General features: G+C 44.6%; 1 protein-coding gene and 1 long non-coding RNA gene across 3 annotated transcripts in view; one reads left to right on the forward strand and one right to left on the reverse strand.

Annotated features, from left to right (window-relative positions):
- The window catches only part of LOC140185029 (uncharacterized), a 28,008-nt gene extending 19,642 nt beyond the window's left edge, over nt 1-8,366 (forward strand). The window contains exon 4 of the long non-coding RNA XR_011882482.1: nt 7,787-8,366. This is a non-coding gene — a long non-coding RNA (uncharacterized lncRNA). The remainder of the gene's footprint in view (nt 1-7,786) is intronic.
- Nucleotides 1-22,983, reverse strand: part of LOC140185010 (threonine--tRNA ligase 1, cytoplasmic-like) — a 64,144-nt gene that overhangs the window by 28,865 nt on the left and 12,296 nt on the right. For both annotated transcript variants that reach the window (XM_072238240.1, XM_072238247.1), the window contains exons 8-12: nt 11,188-11,266; nt 10,205-10,351; nt 6,909-7,007; nt 5,490-5,656; nt 1,590-1,752 (exon numbers count right to left, since the gene is read on the reverse strand). In XM_072238240.1, coding sequence (XP_072094341.1) covers nt 1,590-1,752; nt 5,490-5,656; nt 6,909-7,007; nt 10,205-10,351; nt 11,188-11,266 — 655 coding nt within the window. The remainder of the gene's footprint in view (nt 1-1,589; nt 1,753-5,489; nt 5,657-6,908; nt 7,008-10,204; nt 10,352-11,187; nt 11,267-22,983) is intronic.

Consider the following 22,983-nt stretch of genomic DNA (forward strand, 5'->3'; position numbering starts at 1 on the left):
AACACCCTCAGCACCTCCTACACCCACCCACCACTCCTCCCCCCAAACCCACCCTAATACCCAGCAACCCTCCCCACTCCAACACCCCAGCTCCTCCCACCCCTACCCAGCAACCCTCCCCACCCCAATTCCTCCAACCACCGAGCATCCCTCCCCATCCACCCCACCCCCCTCAACTCTTCCTACACCCACCCAGAACCTCCTTCCTTCACCCATCCAGCACCCCTCCCCCTAAACCCACCATAACACCCTCAGCACCTCCTACCCCTACCCAGCAACCTTCCCCATTCTCAACACCCTCAGCACCTCCTACCCCTACCCAGCAACCCTCCCCACCCCAATTCCTCCTACCACCTAGCATCCCACCCCAACACTCTCAACTCTTCCTACACCCACCCAGAACCTCCTTCCTTTCTTCACCCATCCAGCACCCCTCCTCCCCAAACCCACCATAACACCCTCAGCACCTCCTACCCCTACCCAGCAACCCTCACCATCCCAACACCCTCAGCACCTCTTACACCCACTCAGCACCACCCCCAACACCATCAACTCCTCCAACAGCATCCCTCCCCAAACAATTCCACCCATTATCCCCCTTTTTCTTTCCCCCTCCACATTCTCTCTCTACCCATCATATATATATTATCATACATACACATATATATACACACACACACACAAACTTGCATGAGTCACTGGGTCCCCACTCCCCACATTCCCCCCCCCCACCCACCACTCGATTCCATGCTCCACTTTCCTCTCCTGTGACAGCCAATCATCTGCAGCCCTCTGTAGCCTCCACCGATCACCTGTCGGGCTCTGTCATTATTCCCACCCTCCACACCTGGATCCACCCATCACCTCCCAGCCTCTGTAGTTATTCCCACCCTCCACACCTGGATCCACCCATCACTTCCCAGGCTCTGTCACTATTCCCACCCTCCACACCCTAATCCACCCATCACCTCCCAGCCTCTGTAGCTATTCCCACCTACTCTCCTCGAGCTGCCTATCATCCCTCCTCAGTTGGATCCACCTACGGCCTGGCAGATCTTTCCCCTCCTTGCAGGTGAAGGGTCTCGGCCAGAATTGTTGACTGTCCACCCACCTCCCCTGATGCTGACCGGCCCACAGAGCTCTGGCGCCTGTTTAGTTTTCTAGGTGTATATTTGAGCAACTGCAGAATCCACTGTGCTTCTGGTAGATCTCATCGTCTGAGGTGCTGTGGGTCACGCTGAACCTGCGACAGATGCCTTTCAAATGCAACTGAGGTTCGTTCCATTTCCCTGTGTGTGTGGATTACGGGACAGTCAGGAGTCGGCCCACTGCAGGATCTCTCTCATCCTGCCAAAAGCGTCTGTCCCAAACCTTTCCCATGCCCCACACCCTCAGGCCCTCACTGGATGATGAGTCACACATGCACACACCCTCATTGACTGTCGCCCTGTTGTGTGGGTGAGGGGCAGAATCGGAGAGGAGCTGGTGAGAATAAAATAAGATCAGAGTAAACAGTGGTTGACAGCATAGTCTGGATGGGCTGAAGGGCTTGTTTGCCCACAGGAACAGAGCAGGACCCCAGTGCTCACCTGCTCCAGGGTACAGAAGATGTGGGCGTCATCCTGCTGGAAGCGGCGGGCACGCACCAGACCCGAGAGAGCCCCTGAAAACTCGTTCCTGTGCAGGACCCCAAAGTCGGCCAGTCGCAGCGGGAGCTCACGCCAGGAGCGGGGGCGGTGGTTATACATCAGGCTGGGGAGAGGAAGGTCCATCGTCACATCCAATGCATGAACCGGTGAATCACCAACACACAGCAGACTATTCGGCATCCCTCTCCCCTGAACACTCAATCGAGCAGTTGGGATAGATTTGCACACTGGAAGGTGAGAGCAGGGCATTTCTCCCAACTCTCTGTAGCACCAACCCCCCACCCCCACCCCCACCATGCCTCAGCAAACGCGGGACTGGCTGGGAGCAGTGAGCAGAACCCTCACCCCTCGCGCCTCAGCAAACACGACACTGGCTGGGGGTACTGAACAGACTGTAGAGGAGTGAAACAGCGAGTAGTCCTGGTAATCTTGTTCACAAAGTTTTGACAGGCTGTGCGAGATGAGGCTTTTTTGTTTGAAGTCAAGAAGGATAAGAAGTGACTTGATATATGATAAAGAGGCACAGATCAAATGGATAACCAGAAACTTTTTCCCAGGGCGGAAATGGCCAATATGAGGGAACGTATTTTAAGGTGATATTGGGGGTTGGTGAGGAGGAGTAGGTGTATCAGAGTTAGCTTTTCTACAGTGAGTGATGGGTGCATGAACGGTGGTTGGAGGGAGATACAAGAGGGATATTACACAGAGAGATAGGCACACGAATGAAAGAAAAGTGGAGAAGTGGAGGTTATGTGGGAGGGAATGGTTAGATTGGTCCCAGAGTAGGTTAAAAGGTTGGCACAACATTGTGAGCTAAAGGGCCTGAACTGTTCTATGTTCTCACTGAAGATCAGTGAGTAGCTAAATCAAATGGGAAGGAAGGCAGACAACCAGGGGCTGACAATTAAAAATGAAGTATCACCATTACAACTGTATAGAGCTGTAGCTGACAGTGATCTTAATGATCTTTTAGCCCATTCATTACTAATCTGGGTGAGCTGGAAATGAAGAAAGTGCAGGCTGGCACCCTGCCTGCCTTTCGTTCATCCCTTCTCCCTGAATTTGCAAACCTGTTTTGGTTCTGGCAAGAGCACGTCTGGAGTTCTGTGCACAGTTCTGATTCCTTTTCAGCAAATGACATAACAGCACTGGAGACGATGCTGAAAGGATTCTCTGGGCTTATTCCAGGATGGAGAGGATTAGATTCGTTGAGTCATACAGCCTGGAAAGCAGCCCTTTGGCCCAAAGCATTCATGCTGACCAAGATGCCTATCTAAACTAATCCAATTTGAAAGCATTTGACCCATACCTCTCTGAACCTTTCCTAACCCTGTGCTTGTCCAAGTCTCTTTTAATATACTGTACTCAACCTATTAGAGATGTCCAATGACAAGCGGTCCAAAGAATTAGATCAGGATTCTCTGGAGTTTAGAATAAGCAACCAATCTGATTGAAACAGGCAGAATCATTGAGGCACTGAGATAATCCTGAGATATTGGGGAGAATCCCGGACAAGGGAACATAGCTACAGGATAAAGGAGGCGGTCACTTAGAGCTGGGGTGCAGAGCAACGTCACAGAAGAATCTCTGCCAGGGGGAAGGTTAAACAGGAGGCAGAGCAACACAGACAAAAAAAATGAGTCCTTATGAAGGTCCTCAGCCCGAAACATCGACTGTTTATTCCCCTCCAGCATTTTGTGCATGTTGCTCTGGATTCCAGGGTCTGCAGAATCTCTTATTTATCAAGAGAAAAAAAAATGTTTTTGAAAGTTCTGAAAATTCAGCGTCAATGGGGAACAGCAGAGCAGAAATGATGCCGGGGCAGATCCACCATAATTATTACTGATTGGTAGGATAGGATTGAGAGATTGAAAGGCCTATTTCCGTTCCTTTCTGACCTAATTTGTTTTGTTTAATGTGCACAGTGAAACAATATTACAAAAAATAAGAGACATCTTGGGAATCAAAGTTGGCGATGAAAACATCAATAATTTCAGATATGCGGACGATACTGTGTTAATTGCAAGTACGGAGGAAGAACTACAAAACTTAATTGATATAGTTGTTGAAGAAAGTGCAAAAATGGGTCTATCTATCAATTGCGAAAAGACAGAATGTATGGTGATATCCAAAAAGGAGAATCCTATCTGCAGGCTGAGAATAAACAGGAAAGACATAAAACAAGTACAGAACTTTTGCTACTTAGGAAGCTGGGTGACATCAGATGGCAGGTGCGACATGGACATCAAAAGAAGAATAGGGATGGCTAAAGAGACCTTTACATTAATGAAGAGTATACTGACCAACACTAAACTAGGCATGACAACCCACCTCAGAGCACTGAAATGTTATGTTTATCCAGTTATGTTATATGGCTCAGAATGCTGGACAATATCTAGTAACATGAGGAAACGAATTGAAGCAGCAGAGACGTGGTTTTTGAGGAGGATGCAAAGAATATCACGGACAAAACCAATATCTAATGAGGATGTCATGAACAGAGCAAGCACAAAAAGAGAAATAATGTATGAGATCATGAAAAGGCAACGTAACTTCATTGGACATGTGATTAGGAAAGAGGAGTTAAAATGCACTGTAACTATGGGAACGACTGAAGGGAAGAAAGCAAGAGGAAGACAAAAACAAATGATGATGGAGACAACAGCCAGAGAACTGGAAATGAATACCAATGAATTGATTCACTTGACCCGAAACAGGAGTGTGTGGGCCGTGGCAGTCAAAGCTCAAACTGGGCACGGCACCAGATGATGATGCTGATGATCTGACCTAATCTATTTCAATAATGCCTAGATTGAACCCAACTGTCAGACAGCTTTTCACCACCACTACCCTTGCCCACAAGTATAAACCTGTAGCTCATTTCCCTCTACTGCCTCTCCAAGGCCTCCTCGTCCCTTCTTGGTCAGATTTCAGACCTGTAATCCCTTTACACTGACAGCAGAGTGACCAGTCCAAACAGACTGAGCATCAAAAGGGAGATCTAATGGCAGTTGTCCAAAACCCCTGTCAAGAGAGAGAAGTATTTAGGAAGCTACAGTGAGTGGTTTAGAGAGGACATCCTGGCGAGCATTGCCAGAGTTGGGCGAGATGAATGGGTGGAGTGTAGAGATCTCCGAAGGCTAGCAGTGTTTATTGGAACAGGCAAGGGAGATGTTCAGAAATAAGTTCAACAAGCTGGCAATAAACTGCCAGTGGACCAAACCCAAAGCAGGTTTGTAAATGCAAGGAGAAGGGATGAACGAAAGACAGGCAGGGTGCCAGCTTGCCTTTTCTTCATTGGCAACTCACCCACATTAGTAATGAATGGGCTAAAAGATCATTAGAATCACCATCAGCTGCCTTTACAGGCTGTGAAAAGGGACGCACTTAGAGCTCAAAAGAACTTTGCACTATTTCAGGGAATAATAAAGGATTTGACAGCTAAAGAACTAATTCCTCCTTAGCGTAATTAAAGATGGAACGCAACAACAGCAGGAGCCAAAATTCTCCAGTGAACTCCCACACTGATTAAACTGATACTGGGCAGATTATCAAACCCAGGGAGAACACACAATCTTGTTTGAAAATATTCACTGTGACCTTTTGTGTCTTCTGACAGGACAAACAAAGTCTTGGCTTACATCACATCCACAAGATGGCTCTTACACGAGACCGTCACGCCCACATTACTGTACACGTCACTACTCAGGATAAAAGCTTGAGATCCTCATTCAGAAAGTGAGAGAAAACAGGAGAGGCAGTGAGTAAGGACAGCAAAGGAGAGAGGGTAACAAGGCACCAAGCCACAGTAACTGCCTTTGCCACATCTATTACACTCACCAGTGCCCGGGACAGTTCATAGGCTTCAGAGCGTATGACTCATTCTCCAGCTTGAAGGAGAACATGTTCTCGCTGTAATGATCCCAATGGCCTGAGCGCTCCCATAATCTTTTGTTGTACACATTGGGAGTCACCACCTCCACAAAGCCTCGCTTCCGATACTCCTTCTGAAACAGCAGCAAGAGCAGACTCAGGAACACAGCCATCTTAAACACAGTGCCTCACAAACAGAGTGAAGTGCCCCCACCACCGTCACACACACCCAGACAGCACATATGAGGTAGAATGCAGTTCCCTCTACACTGTCTCACATTCCCAGAGAGAGTGAGAGTGAGATAGAGTGAAGTTCCCTTACACTGTCTCACACTCCTAGAGAGAGTATGTGTGAGGTAGAGTGGTTCCCTCTACGCTGTCTCATACTCCTAGAGAGAGTAGAGTGGAGTTCCCTTTACACTGTCTCACACTCCCAGAGAGAGTATGTGCAAGGTTCAAAGAGTAAAATACCCTATGTCATCCCACCACACACTCGAGAGATAGCTCATCTAAGTTATAAAGTAAAGTACCACAACACCACAATTCACACATTTCCAGGCAAGGATAACATGAGTCAGGTACTGAGTTATGTCCCTACTGTAATGTAAATCAAGGCACACACATCTCTACTCACAAGGTACAAGCAGACAATGCTGGGATTGAAGAGTATCAGAGAGACAGTACTGTTTTACTGGAGGTGTTACGTTGCTTTCAATGGAGTTAATTGAAAACAAAAAAAAACACAAAACAATTGGGACTGTGAGCAAAAGAAAAAGCAAAAGGAATTACAGTATGCATAAAGTAAACCACTCAGTAACAATATAGAAGTCAGGTACAGAGTGAAGCTCCCTCCATACTGTCCCATCACACACTCCCGGGGTCAGACACTGAGTAATGCCCCCTCCACACCATCCCATCGCATATTCCTGGGGTCAGACACAGAGTGATGCTCCCACTACACCATCCCATCACACACTTCCAGGGTCAGTCACAGAGTGAAGATCTCTCTACACCAGGGGCTTCCAAACTTCTTTATGCCACGGAACCTTAACATTAACCAAGGGGTTCATGGACCTCAGGTTGGGAACCCCTGCTTCACACCATCCCGTCACATTTTCCTGGTGTCAGACAAAGAGAGAAGCTCCCTCTACATCATCCCATCACACACTCCTGGGATCAGAGAGTGAAGCTCTCTCTATGCTGTACTGTCACACACTCCCAATTTAGTGGCTACCGGGTTAGATGACCCTCTACGGAGTGCTGGGCAGATGAAGTAAGCATGTAAGCTTTCTGTGGAGGAAGCAGATGAACGTTCTCGCCTCGTGGCAGACCCTGAGGCCCTGCTGCATTCTGCGTTGGTGAACACTGATGTCAGACATACAGTACCTTGAGGAAGTCAGTGAGAGTGTTGTAGATGTGGGCTCCCTTGGGGAGAAAGAAACAGCTGCCAGGACTCAGCTCGTGGAAGAAAAACAATTCTTGCTCCTGTCAAGAAAACAGCACACTCAGCAACAGCTCAGGAGCAGCATGTTACTAACAGCTCAGCCCATCGCAAGCTCTTACCCCCTTCACCCACAGATGTTAGCCAGTGTACACCCTACTCATTCTGCTTCCCCAGTATACAATATCGACCCAATGAGAGATCATCATAAGTCAAAGGAACAGAATTAATCTGCTCTGCAATTTGATCATGGTTATTACCCATCTCAATCCCATTCTCCTGCCTTCTCTATGAAACCTTCGACACACTGACAACAAACTCATCATATCCTTCATCCAAACTAATGGAAAAAGCTGCCCCAACACCAAACCCTGCAGAACACCACTAGTCACCAGCAGCCAACCAGAAAAGGCTCCATTCATTCCCATTCTTTGCCTTCTGCCAGTCAATCTTATATGTCCTGTAATACCATGGGCTTTGTCAAGGCCTTCTGAACATCCAAATAAACAACATCCACTGACTCCCTTTTACCAATACTCCCTGTTATTTCCTCAAAGAATTCCAACAGAATTCCCAGGCAAGATTTCACCTGAAAGAAACCGTGTTGACTTTGATCTATCTTATCAGGTGCCTCCAAGTACCCTGAAACATCATCCTTAACAATTCACTCCAACATCTTCCCAACCACTGAAGTCAGGCTAAACAGCCTATAATTTCCGTTCTTCTGCCCACCGCCCTTCTTAAAGAGTGGAGTGACATTTGCAATTTTCCAGACCTCCAGAACCACTCCAAAATCAACAGATCATTACTAATGTCTCCACAGATCTCTTCAGCTACTCTCTGGAGTGCAGTAGCCCATTACCCTGCAGAACACACTGAACCGCAGATATTACCCTGCAGAACACGCTGAACTGGAGATATTACCCTGCAGAACACACTGAACTGGAGATATTACCCTGCAGAACACACTGAACTGGAGATAGTACCCTGCAGAACACGCTGAACTGGAGATAGTACCCTGCAGAACACGCTGAACTGGAGATATTACCCTGCAGAACACACTGAACTGGAGATATTACCCTGCAGAACACGCTGAACTGGAGATATTACCCTGCAGAACACGCTGAACTGGAGATATTACCCTGCAGAACACACTGAACTGGAGATATTATCCTGTAGAACACATTGACCCCGAGATATTACCCTGTAGAACAAATGACGTTCTTCCTTTGTATAAACTTATATGTTTCAGTGAACATTACACAGGTATTCTAATCAATATTTTCCTGTTTTTAAGACTTTGCTGTATGGAGATTAATGACCGACCACACAAGTGTGAATGAAGTTGACACTCTAAATCTAAAGTATAAAGTATAAATCGCTCCTGCATATCCTGATTAAACTTTAGGCAAACACTGAAATTATTATAGAACCCTGCTTTCTTGATGTTGGGATGTTCCAAATCTCTGAACAGTGAAGGAAATGTCGTCAATATTTGGTCACAGTTGTTGAGGAAGATGTGATGGCCAATTTGCTACTACACCAGGTAAACTGTAACAAACAGCAACCTCTGTACTACTGCAGCCCAATTTATGGAACTCCACCCTGGCAGAACTTACAATCACTTTCCAAATATTTGTACCGAGAACAAAATTAGCTCTTTGGGGAATTTATGCAAAGAAGCAAGTGATAATTTATCAAGACAAAAAAAATGTTCAAGCTGCATTTTTTAATGCCGAGCAGGTTATCTAACTGTGCATCAGACATTACACGTGGTACAGCCCCTTTTTGTGGAGTACAACCACACCCCAAAAATAAGAAGCTTGCCTCTTAAATAGACAATTTCACTGTTGTGTTAAGGTGGAGCACTGTCCAGGATATTGACAATACCCTGACTAACACTTGTTAACATCTAGGAGAACACTTTCTCACAATCTCCCCCACCCCCAACATTACCATGGATAATGCACTCTCATTATCTCCCCCTGACATTACCATGGGTAATACTCTCACCATCTTCCCCCCCTGACATTACCATGGATAATACTTACTCAAAACCTTCCCCCACCCCCGATGTTACCATGAATAATGCTCTCTTCATTATCTCCCCTGACATAATGCTCTCTCACAGTCTCTCTCCCCCCCCCCATTACCATGGATAATGCTCTCATGATCTCCCCCACCCCCAACATTATCATGGTTAATGCTCTGTCACAATCTTCCCCCCCAACATTCCCATGGATAATGCTCTCTCATGATCTACCCCGAACATGACCATGGATAATGCTCTCTCATTATCTCCCCCGACATAATGCTCTCTCTCAGTCTTCCACCCCTGACGTTACCATGGATAATACTTTCTCAAAATTTCCCGCCCCCTGACATTACCATGGATAATGCTCTCTCACAATATTCCTTCCTTGACATTCCCATGGATAATGCTCTCTCACAATTCCCCACCCCCAACATTACCATGGATAACAGTCTCTCACAATCTCCTCCCGATGTTACCATGGATAATGGTCTCTCATAACCTTCCCCATCCCCGACATTATCATGCATAATGGTCTCTCACAATCTCCCCCCCCCGACATTATCATGCATAATGGTCTCTCACAATCTCCCCCCCCCCGACATTATCATGGATAATACTCTCTCAAAATCTCTCCCCTCCCCCTTATGTTACCCTGGATAATGCTGCCTTACAATCTCCTCCCTTGACGTTACCATGGATAATACTCTCTTACACTTAGACCCTTCAGCTGTTGGGGTTGTCTGTTCTACCCTAGTATGATTCCTCAAACTCTATATAAAAGTGTTACGTTTTGCAACCCCAAAACATGAAAAATAATTGAAAGGAAAAGAAGGGAGGCAGGATGCAGGCCCAACTTTGTTTTTACTTTAAGTGAGGCGCATATGTATGACATGGCAGCACAATGGTGCCATTCATGTTCTATTATGTAGATGCCATAATGAATTATTTAACCAAAGAATGCCTAACCAATTAATATCTTTACAATACAACTCAAATACTACTGAAATATTAAATACACAACAAAAACCACAGTCCCTACTTCTGTCATCATATAGTTCCCGACTCCTCACCTGCTCAAACCATTCTGAATAACAATCAGTTCCTCGGCCTCAGCCAGTTGCATAGCATGCATGCGGTTCAGTGCCGTTGCTCTGTGGGGCATGGTTAAGTGCTCTCCACCTCGTTGATCACAGTGCCCTTCCCTACCTTTCCAATTTTCCGATGATCCCGATTCCTTGCTTCTTCCTGCAACCGGTCCCATTCGATCAGAGCCTTGTTTTCCGGGAAGGATATGCCGTGGATCCTGTGCAGAGGCTCCATGTGGGGTTTCCCATCCCAGTGCACAGTCCCACTCTGTGGTAACAGCAGAGCAGAAACACAGACAGACCAATAGTATCAAACACACTCACTGTGCTCCTGCTCCAGTCAAACGTCCATCTCCTCATCTTTTCTCCAAACCCTCACTACAACCACAACTCACTGATCGCCATCATACTTGTGTTCCTGACTGGCTTTTCCAAACTAACCTTGGCCTCACCTCCCCTCAGAGTTTACTCCCCACCACCCACATCCACCCCTCTAGAGAGAGAGGGTGACCCAGAAATCCTGACTGAATCAACCAGTGACTGACAGTAGGCTCTCCCTGATTGGGAGAATCTTCGCTGTGTGGCACACTGTGAATCAACTCTGGTCCACAGAAATCACCCCTGCTGAGCCGCAGTTGGGGGAAGAGATTCTCAATTCGCCCTCTGCCTCATCAGTAAGGGAACACCTCATGATGTCAGCAGAGGATAAAGTTCACCTGCATCATTCCATCACACACTCCTGGGGTCAGACACCGGATGAAAAGCCCTGCACACCATCCCATCACACACTCCCGGAATCAGACACAGAGTAAAGCTCCCACACTGTCCCATACACACTCCCATGATCAGACCCAGACTGAATCTTCCTCTGCAACATCGCACCCCATACTCCTGGGGTCAGACTCAAGAGTGAAGCTCCCCCTGCACTGTCCCATCACAAACTCCCAGGGTCAGACACAGCATGAAGCTCCCTCCACACTGTCCCACCAGACACTCCCTCACTCTACACTGCCCCGTCACACACTACTGGGATCAGATAGAGTGTGAAGCTCCCTGTGCCCTGTTAATCAGGCTGCAGTGGACTATCAGTACAGAGAATGGTACCTTCTCAATACGGAAAGCTTTGATCTGGCCAGTGTGCCTTATGTGTGGTCCTCGACACAAATCAACCAGCGACCCACACCTGAAACGAAACAAATGAGAACAATTTTAATACGCTCTCAGTGACGATGCCCCTTGAGACCCACCCAGTAATGCCATCTGCAGAGCAGGGCTGTGACACCAGGAGTGCACATTTCCAGCAGCACTCAGGAAGCTCGGGGATGTCCGGGAAAGGTGAAAAGTGACACCTCTCCAACACCGGACCCCTTGCCTATCGCTGCCACCATTACTGATTTTCAGCTGCTGCCCGCGTACCACTGGCAGCACCTTCAACACACGTACTTCACTTCAAAGGGCAGGGCCACATGTGCAGAACTCCCTGCCTGAAGGTTTGTCTAACAACACACAGACTCACACAGAAATATTACCCAGTACAATGCACGGAATTTTACCCTCTATAACACACACACACAGATACTACCATGTACAATAGACACAGTACTTCTCCGTGGACTGTCACCTTGTCGTGGTGGAGAAGCTTGTGTGGTCCTGTGATCCCGAGAGCGATGCCGTCTGGAGCTGTGCTCCTGGTAGGGTCACCCATGGCGGTAAGGTCGAGGGCGAGGTCCCTGACAAAGAACAATCCAACCAAGACCTCAACGGTGGAACAGGTGGACGAAGTTACTTCGAACTCAACAGCTGTGAAGGCGGATGAAGGATGCAACAAATCCATCAGCTCCAATCGTCATGGTTTCCATGCCACTGGAATCAGTTGGTTGACTTGTGAAGTATCGTGTGCTTTTTGGAGTGTAACATCAAGTACACGTTAAACAAATACACACACAGGCGTCTTCGCTCTGTGGGCCACTTCTTCAGAACGAAGACCATCATCCTCCACCTCGAGGGATAGCCACGACCACAAGGAGACACAGTATTACCGTATGTAACACGCACATACAAACATCCCACCCTAAGTATATATTTCAGTTGCTCCAATGCCTCTGAAAATTAAGCCCTCTGGAAGAGCACCATCACAAAGTCATACTGTATGGAAAGAGGCCATTCAGCCCATCCAGTCCATGCCAACTCAGATGCCCATGTAAACCGGTCCCATTTTGCCTACCTTTGGTCTATAATCCCTCAAAGATTAATCTAATGGAACACAAAACACTAACAGCATAGAAGACTGAGTGTGTGGGGGGAAAACCAGGAAGTCCAAGTAGGACAAACTTGATCTGGTGTCGCTTCTACCACAGCTGTGTGATACTAATGCACACTGAACCACACTGTGATCACAGGAAAATAGCAGCAGAGCTACAATGTGGTTATGTTGCTGGCCTGTGATCCAGATGTCTGGTCTATTGATCTGAACACTGCAGATTCAGGCACAGCAGCTGAGGAATTTAATCTAGTTGATTAAATAAACACGCATTTTAGCAAGGACGTCAGTGAGCACACAAGTGCTGGGTTATTACAGAAACTGGTTCAGTTCGAGTTCCTCAGGGACGGAAATAACACCGAGCCTGGCCTGCATTTGACTCCTGACCCAATAATGTGGCCGGCCTTTAACTACTTCCTGAAGTAGTCCAACAATCTGTCAGTTATCTCAGGGAGGGGAAAGCAAACACCGGTCTGGTCAGCAGTCTCCACATCCTGGGAATGAGTGAGAGAGAGAGAGAGCGAGCATGAGAGCGAGAGAAAGAGAGTGAGGGAGAAAGAGAGAGAATAGGCACGTGCCCCCTCAAGCTTCATCGCCATTCAAGAGACGGCATCTAATTGCCCAAAGCAATGGGAGGTCTTTGGTTTTACTGATTACAGAATTGCCTCTATTGATCCATTCAAGCTTGGAATCAGTGGTTGTGATTGCACACCTCCCTGTGGATGAGGATTCCAAACATGCTCAACATTCCAGCTGAAAAATTCCTCCTTGCCTCAGGCCCAACTGGGCAGCCTCTTACCAGAGACTCTGGCCCTAGATCCAGACTCTGCAGCCAAGAGAAATATCCTCTCCCACCTCTCCGTTCAAGGAATTCCATGCATTACAATGAAATCACTTTCCCTGGGCTTACTCCACAGAGAACAATCCCCTCATCTCAAAAATTACCCAGTGATGAGTTCACCCGATAAGATGATTTCTGCTTCTGTTGTGAGGCGGAGGAGGGCAGATGATAGTTCCACCTCGACACAGAGTAGCATCTGCAGCCGAGAAGGTGCAGTTGCATACACAAAATGCTGAGTTCCTCCAGCATTTTGTGCATGCTGCTCAGATTTCCAGCATCTGCAAATTTTCTCTTGTAGGTGCAGTTCCATTCTCCATTCCAGGGTCAGGAATTCAGCTGTCAACACAGCTTGCTGGGGCCACCTGGTGGCAGCAACCTGAACCTGCACTACACCATCCAAGGGCAGAGTCAGTCACATAACAGAAAAAGGCTCTTCGGCCCAACTCATCCATGTTGACCAAGGTTCTGTTCCCCCTCCCCCCCCCACTCCTTGCCCTACTCCATACTATAGATAGATAGAGTATATATATATATATATATATATATGTGTGCGTGTATGTATATATATATATACACACACACACACATACATACACACACACACACACACACACACTCGGTGGGTGCCTGAAATGCGTTGCCTGGGGTGCTTTTAGGAGGCACTTAGATAGGCACACGCGGAGCTAAAGATGGTGTGGCACTCGGTAATCGTTACTCCGATTCTCAAGTTGGAGAACTCGAAGCAAACAGCAACACTTCAGACTGACTGTAACATCGAAATAACGACCATTGTCTCCCGTCACTGCAGAAGGAGCAACATCAGTTTCTCCCTTGTGAGTAAGAGCCAGAGCCTATGGGATGTCGAAAATGTGGCAGTGAAGAGTTAGTTTTTGATGTACTGTAGACCATGGTCTCTCTCTGGGGGTTTTGCTTTTGCTTACATGGTGGGTGGTGGGAATGCTGATGCTTAATGAATGAGTGGGGAGAGGGGGGAGGGTTGATGGTACTTGCTGCAGCTTGTGTATGGGGGCGGGGGCTCTCAGGTTCTTGTGTCTTTTTTCTCTCTTTCAGTCCTTGGGTTTTTTTTCTGTTTCAGGGACGTCAGTGGAGGGGAAGAATTTCAGGTTGCATACTGTATAGATTCTGATATTAAATGCAACTATTAAATGTGAGGAAAATGGAAGGTTAGAGACATGTCAGCAGAAGAGATTAGTTTAATTACTAATTTAATTGGTTCTGCACACCATTGTGGGCCAAAGGACTTGTTCCTAAGACATGGATAACTTACACCAGGCACCTTGAGGCATCAGGACCCTATTGACAGTAACTATGCATAACAGTTTGGTACCACAACTGCAAGAAGCATGTGACTGCAAGAAGCTTCACAGTTGTGAACACAGCTCAGCACATCACAAAAAACCAGCTTCCCCTCCGTGCGTTCTGTCTACACGTCTGGATGCCTCAGTAAAATAACCAGCAAAATCAAGGACCCCACCCATCCCAGAAATTCTCTCTTCTCCCCTCTCCCATTGGACAAAAGCCTGAAAGCACATACCACCAGGCTCAAAGACAGATTTTTCCTCACTTATTACTCTTGAACGGACCTCCTGTACAATAAGATGGACTCTTGGCCTCACAATCTTCCTCGTTATGATCTTGCATGTTATCGTTAACCTGCACTTTCTCTGTAGCTTTATTTTGCATTGTTATTGTTTTTTTTTGCCTTATTTTACCTCAAGGGTGGCAGGGTGAGATACGTCTCTACCTAAGGAGGTGTAAGGCACTTTGTCCCTCCATTAGCCTGCAGGTCACCCTTGGGCAAGGTGTGTCATGAATAGACCATGATCGTTCATGTCATATGACACAGCACATAATGATGGTTCTATCTCAATGCACTAGGTAATGATTTAATCTGCATAAACAGAATACAAGCTTTTCTCTGTACCTCTATATATAACAATAATAAAGCAGTACTGAGACAAGGAAACCAACATCAATGTGTTCTCCCAGGCCAACATCCACAGCACTGGTTCCAGTAATAAGAATATTGGTTGTCCTAGTCAGGTTACTAATATTATTAACAGAACATAGACTAATTTAACTAGTAGCAAGGATGAGGTGGTGGCATTGAGGCATTTGAGTACGGTAGTTAATTCAGACCCTCAGCAAAAGTGTAATGATATTATTGTCAGTGATCCTAATAAGAATTTTAAGAGTGTTTTATGTGATAAGGGTTTGAGTGCTTTTAACCTTAGGGACTTTCCATTGTCTGCATGTTGCTTGGATTCCGAATAGCAGACTCACAAAGCAGGTACTCATCTCCAAAAGTACAAGGAGCATTTGATGTCTCTGGACCCGTACTCGATGGAGTTGAGAACGATGGGGGAGTCTGGGGGGAGGTGGGGGGTGTTCACTGAATCCTACCAGATACTCAATGAGTTAAATGACCCAATTTTGCTCCTATGTCTTATATAATTCCAAAAAGAGACTGAGAAGGATTCAAAGATGGGCCTAACTGAATGGTGGCCGATTAGGAAAAGGGGAGGTGCAACGAGACCTGGGTGTCATTATACACCAGTCATTGAAAGTGGGCATGCAGGTGGGACTTCCGGGTCATCAAGGGAATGGCGGCGTAAGGAAAAGGTCTCTCGACAAAAAAGAAGGTAAACTGCCCCATAATTGAATTTAGACAAATACTTAATATTGCATAACTATATTAATAAAGGGGGCAAGGATGATGTCTAAGAACAATATTAAAAAGTCCGCTCCGAAGGCTGATAAACATAAAGAGACGCAGCAAGGTGACGGGCCTAGTTCCCCTACGGCAAGCCAGGACGGAGATAATGAGGGGGAATCGGTGACTCTGTCCTTGATTCTCGGAGAGATTCGCGAGTTCCGACAAGATAACAGCAAACAGCTGGAAGATTTTAAAGGAGAAATAGTAAAAACTAACTCGCGGATAGATGAAGCCGAAGCGAGGACTGTTGGAATTGAAGAGAAGCTACAAAATGCAGAGGAGGTGATAGCAGAAATGCTGAAGCTGCAAGACCAGCTCCAGTGGAAACTAATAGATCAAGAAGGCCGCTCGAGAAGGGAAAATGTGAGGATTTACGGAGTTCCCGAAGGAACTGAAGGTAAACCCGGATTGATGATTCCCTTCGTGGAGAAGCTACTTAGACAGAACCTTGATATACCGGCCGCAAAAGACCTACAGATAGAAAGAGCTCACCGCGCGTTGGCACCACAGCCTCCAGCAGGCGCCCAGCCCAGATCGATTCTGGTCAGATTTCTCAGTTACAGAACGAAGGAAGAAGTGCTTAAAAGGGCATGGCAAAAGAAAGGTTTCATGTGGAACAACTGTAAAATCAGTTTAGACCACGACTACGCACCGGGGATTCTTGCCAGACAGAAGGAATATACGGAAACACGGAGAGTTCTGAAGGAAAACAACATCAGATTCTAGACCCTGTATCCAGCTCGGCTGAGAGTCTTTTACGACGAAGGGACAAAATCTTACGCTACGGTGGAGGAGGCAACATTGGACCTGGCGGACCGGGGACTACCTATTAAAGTTATCACCCAACCGGAGTCGCTACTGGAGAGGATTCGGCAAAAGTCGTGGCAGTTAGTGCGGCGAGGACGCTCCACACGAACCAGAGCGTCAAACTACAAGGAAAAGCTGCAAATATTCAGACGCAAATGTACAGAGAACACAGATTAATTAAGAGAAATGACTGAAAAGAGTAAATCGGACTTAAAGGTAAAATGAAAACTGGTAACTGAAAGTAAACTAGACGGAATAACTTGAATGATAGCAATATGGTCGAGACATAAATGGGAGAAAATTCTCTATGATTATTCAAACTGCTGAGGGCCCTCTAACACAGGGTGAAGATAGAGGTTATCCCTCTGAACTGAGGCTGGTCGGTGCTCAGGCCCCACTGTGGGAAGTCGGGAAAAATTTTCAAATGTTGCACGTTCAAAAATGTCTAGGGTGTGGTTATATGCCTTGGTTTACTGTTGAGAAGGGATTGCTTACTATTTGGTTAGAAAAGGAGAGTGTTTTTTTTCTACTAGAGAAAAATGCAAACTGAATTGGTAAAAATAATTTCCTATAATGTTAATGGGGTTTTTAAAAGAAATAAGATTATGTCTAAATTGAAAAAGAGAGGGCACAAATAGCTTTCCTCCAGGAAACACATATGAGCCAATCTGAACATGGAAAATTAAAAAGAATGGGCTTTAAGCATATATTTTATTCATCATATAAATTGAGTCACAAAAGAGGGGTAGCTACTTTAATATCACGTACTCTTAATTACGAACATATTTCAGAGACTAGAGACAAAGAAGGACAGTTCGTAAAAATCACAGGAAGAATAGAAGGTACAGAAATAACATTGCTGAGTGTTTATGCTCCTCCAGGTTGTGAATGGTCATTTTATAGACACATTTTTGACCTAATGGTCAGTTCTCAAGGGGTAGTAATTTGTGGAGGGGATTTTAATATTAGATTAAATCCTATATTAGATTCTTCAAGAATAGTTACTCAGAATAAACCTCTGACTCGGAAAGTGAATTCATTGATGGAGGAGTTGGGAATTATAGATGTCTGGAGGGAATTACACCCTACTAGTAAAGATTATACATATTACTCTTTCCCTCATTCAGCCTATTCAAGGATAGACTATTTCTTTATCTTTAATACAGATAGACTCAGGATAAAAAACTGTAATATTGCAACAATTGATCTGTCGGATCATAGCCCAGTCTCTATGTCTCTAATCCTGGAAAGGAAAATGAGGAAAACACTATGGAGGCTAAACTCACATATACTCAATAACCCGAAAGTAATGGAGAGATTAAGGGGAGAAATCAAAGAATATCTGGATCTTAATAACACGGGAGAAACATCACCAGTGATCTTATGGGATACATTGAAAGCTGTACTGAGAGGGAAAATTATTTCCATTACCACTCACATGAAAAAAATCAATGCACAAAAATTAGCAGACCTTCAAGGAAAATTAAAACAACTTCAAGTTGTAGATAGCAACAAAAGTAATTCAAATCGAAAACAGGAAATTAGGAAATTGCAAAGTGAAATTGACGATATTTATACGTTGGAAACTCAAAGAAATTTTCTTTACCTGAGACAAAAGAATTATGAAGTAGGAGGTAAATCAGCTAGATTATTAGCATATAAATTACGAAAACAACAAGCAGACAATACAATTCAAAAAATAAAGAATCCAAAGACAAAGCTTGTGGAGAGTACAATAGGGAAAATTCAAGAGAGTTTTGAAACATATTATCAAGAGTTGTACTCCCAACCCCGGGCCCCCAATGAGCCCTATATAGACAGTGTATTGAATTTTTTAGATCTACCTAAACTTACAGATTTACAAAATGAAAGTTTATTAGAACCAGTAACTGTCAAAGAACTGAACGTGGCCATCTCTAGGTTAAAGGCTGGAAAGTCCCCGGGTTCTGATGGGTTTACCTCAGAGTGGTACAAGTCCCTGAAGACAGTTAGCCGCATTACTACTTAACACCTTTAATTGGATCTTGAAGAGAGGAGAAACTCCACCTTCCTGCAGAGAAGCGATTATTTCAGTTATTCCTAAAGAGGGTAAAGATAAACTAGAATGTGGCAATTATCGGCCAATTAGTGTTCTTAACTTAGATTACAAACTATTTACATCTATATTAGCGCGCAGATTGGAAAAGCTTTTACCTGGCCTAATCCATTTAGACCAGACTGGATTTATTCAACAAAGACAAACACAGGACAACATAAGGAGAACTCTGCACATATTAGAACAGGTTAATAAGAACGAGACAGAGACAATGGTAGTAGGATTGGACGCTGAGAAAGCTTTTGATTCGGTTAGTTGGGCATTCCTATACAGAGTGTTAGGAAGGTTCGGCTTTCAAGAAAAGTTTATTAAAGTAATTCAGACTCTATATGACAGCCCTACAGCCCGAATTAAGATAAATGGGGACCTCTCTGACTCCTTCATCTTAGAGAGAGGCACTAGACAGGGATGCCCAATTTCTCCTCTCCTTTTTGCGCTATATATTGAACCGCTTGCCCAACTAATAAGACAGAGCGAAATCGTAAAAGGTATCAAGGTGGCAGGGATTGAACAGAAAGTGGCGTTATTCGCAGATGATGTTTTGGTCTATCTGAGTGAACCAGAAAAATCATTTATAGGATTGTTTACAATGTTGGATGACTTTGGGAAAATATCAGGTTATAAAATAAATGTAAAGAAAACGCAGGTTATGTCCCTAAATTATACACCATCCAAAAAATTGCAGGATACATATGATCTTAAGTGGAAAGCTAAATCATTACAATATTTAGGAATAACCCTGCCAAGGGATCTTTCAACACTGTCACAGGTAAATTATGGGCCATTAATCTCAGAGATAAAAGCAGATATGCATAGATGGAATCTTATCCCCTTTTTAAGTTTAAATTCAAGGATAAATACTATAAAAATGAATATTCTTCCTCGGTTATTGTATCTTTTCCGTACTTTACCGGTGGAGGTGGATGATAATCAATTCAGGGAATGGGACAAATGGATTTCCCGCTTCATTTGGCAAGGAAAGAAACCTAGAATTCGATATAACACCTTACAGTTAGGGAAGGAAGGAGGAGGTATGGTTCTTCCTTGCCTGAGAAATTATTTTCATGCCTCACAGATAACCCCTCTGTTATATTGGTGTAATAGGGAACATAAGGCTAGATGGAAGGAAATAGAATTTGGATTAGTTGACAGTTTTCCTCTTCAGGCCTCAATAGCTGACAAAGGATTGATAGCCCAGTTGGAAAAATTTAAAAATGCTTGGATAAATCTTACATTAAAAGTATGGCAGAAGGTGGTTAATTCATGTGGAATTAATAACGTGTTAAAACTCTTTAGATGGTGTGCATATGATACCGAATTCCTTCCCAACAGAGGAGATAAAAGATTTGAGCTATGGATAAAGAAAGGTCTTACAACCTACCTCTCATTTATAGATAAAAGAGTATTACAAAGTTTCCAAATCCTGCAGGACAAACATGGCCTAGAACATAATGACTTTTTTAGGTACCTTCAAGTACGAAACTATGTTAACCAGAGTTGTAGATATACAGACCTATCAACAGTAGAATTAGAATTTTTCAAGATTCTGAATTCGGCTTGCAGTTCAATACCTAGTAAATCAGTTTCTCGATTATATAATGCACTCTCCCATGCTAAAAATGTAAATACACTGTATATTAAAGAGAAGTGGGAGAAAGAAGCGGGGTTGGTACTTTCAGAGGAGGCTTGGGAGAAAATCTGCAGCTTTCAATGGTCCTCGACTAATTCTTTGACTTGGAGAGAACACTGTTGGAAAAACATTATAAGATACTTCAAGACCCCATATCAGGAAAAATATAAAGATACAAATGTGATGTGTTGGAGAAGGTGCGGCTCCAAGGAGGCAAATCATTTTCATATTTTTTGGGATTGCCCTAAATTAAGTCTATTTTGGGAAGGTATTCATAGAACATTAGTTAAGGTACTTTGGTCCCAGATACCTCTGAACTTTGAGACGCTCTATTTGGGGCATGTATTGTTTCTTGAACAGAAGGAAGATATAAAGTTGCTGCAGGCCCTCTTGGCGGCAAGTAAGAAATCAATCACTAGAAAATGGCTAAATCCAATACCACCTACATTAGAAGATTGGTACGAAATTATCTTGGAAATATTTAAAATGGAAAAGTTGACTTACTCCCTGAGAACTCAAAAAGAAAAATTTTATCAAATCTGGAATAAATGGATTGAATATATAACCTCAATGCCAGCAGACTTTAGATGACTCTCCTAATGATTTATACTGCTCTTCTCATCAACACAGTAATATTGCTAACGTAAGCACCCCTAGTCTAAATGTTTGTTTTTTTTGTTTTCTTTTGGAAAATAGAGAATTAACACAAGTAAAGGGAAAGATTTGGGAAAGGGATAAAAAAAATGAAAAAAATTAAGTAAATAAGTACATAGGGATTGGATAATTATGTCTGCGGGCAGGAGCAAGCATGAACAAATTAGGATATAAACACCTACAATGGTTGATACATAGGCTTATATACAACATTTTGGACCAGTGGAAATGGTCCAGAAGGGTTATATGGAAACTATTATTACCATTTTTCTTAACAACTAATTCTATTACTTAGCCTAATAGGTTAGATTTACCACAGTACATAATTATCTACTTAAATGTTTATTTTCCTTTTATATCATCTCAATGTGTACTTAAGAATGTATAAATAATTGTAGTTTTATACATATAAAAAAATGGAAAAGGTTATATGTGTGAAAAAAGTACATGATATTTGTGAATTCCTTATCCAAATAAAAATAAAATAAAATAAAAAAAGAAAGTGGGCATGCAGGTACAGCAGGCGGTGAAAAAGGCGAATGGTATGCTGGCATTCATAGCAAGAGGATTCGAGTACAGGAGCAGAGAGGTACTGCTGCAGTTGTACAAGGCCTTGGTGAGACCACACCTGGAGTATTGTGTGCAGTTTTGGTCCCCTAATCTGAGGAAAGACATCCTTGCCATAGAGGGAGTACAAAGAAGGTTCACCAGATTGATTCCTGGGATGGCAGCACTTTCATATGAAGAAAGACTGGATGAACTAGGCTTGTACTTGTTGGAATTTAGAAGATTGAGGGGGGATCTGATTGAAACACATAAAATCCTAAAGGGATTGGACAGGCTAGATGCAGGAAGATTGTTCCCAATGTTGGGGAAGTCCAGAACGAGGGGTCACAGTTTGAGGATAAGGGGGAAGCCTTTTAGGACCGAGATTAGGAAAAACTTCTTCACACAGAGGGTGGTGAATCTGTGGAATTCTCTGCCACAGGAAACAGTTGAGGCCAGTTCATTGGCTATATTTAAGAGGGAGTTAGATATGGCCCTTGTGGCTACGGGGATCAGGGGGTATGGAGGCTGGTGCAGGGTTCTGAGTTGGATGATCAGCCATGATCATAATAAATGGCGGTGCAGGCTCGAAGGGCCGAATGGCCTACTCCTGCACCTATTTTCTATGTTTCTATGTAACGTTTCCTGGAAGAAATGCAACAGCCCTATCTGACCCCTGTCAGGAAGGAGCATTTGGGATGGTATTGCAAACCATGTCCCCACAGAGAGCCTGTGTAAGTGGTGGGAGGTAGAAATCACTTCACCAACCACCCTCCCATCACCCCACTGCAACCCCCCCCCCATCTGCAGGGGGGGGGGTGTCTATCGTTCCTGGATTGATCCCATGAGCCACCAACCAGTTCAAGAAACATTCCTCACTTGTGTGTGTGTGGCTCCTGAGCTGGGGAAAATCACATCTAATCACAGAGTTAGACTCAGTGTATACAATGCTGTGAGACATTTTCCTAGGAGGATTATCAGTTATAATTTGACTGTGAGCCACACCAGGACAGGTGAACAAGAGCTTGGTCAATAGTAAATCTGGAGAGGAAGAGGAGTGAAGAGTTGCAAGCAGCCAAAGCAGTGGAACAAGCCCTTCAGCCCATCTGCTCCTTGCCGACCAAAGTGTCCATCTACTCGAGGCCAAAGTCCCTTGAACCTTTCCTATCTCATGGCATGGAAATAATGTGCCCCGGTCAACATAGGGTGGGTAATATCAGAGACAGGCAGGGGATCTGTACTGGGGGTGTGGGGGGAGCTTGGGAACAGGCTGGACAAGGAAGCTGCAATACTGTGGAAAGCAGTGAAGACAAGGGAGAGAACAATTCAA

This window comes from Mobula birostris, chromosome 2, assembly GCF_030028105.1.
Source record: "Mobula birostris isolate sMobBir1 chromosome 2, sMobBir1.hap1, whole genome shotgun sequence".
NCBI lineage: Eukaryota > Metazoa > Chordata > Chondrichthyes > Myliobatiformes > Myliobatidae > Mobula > Mobula birostris.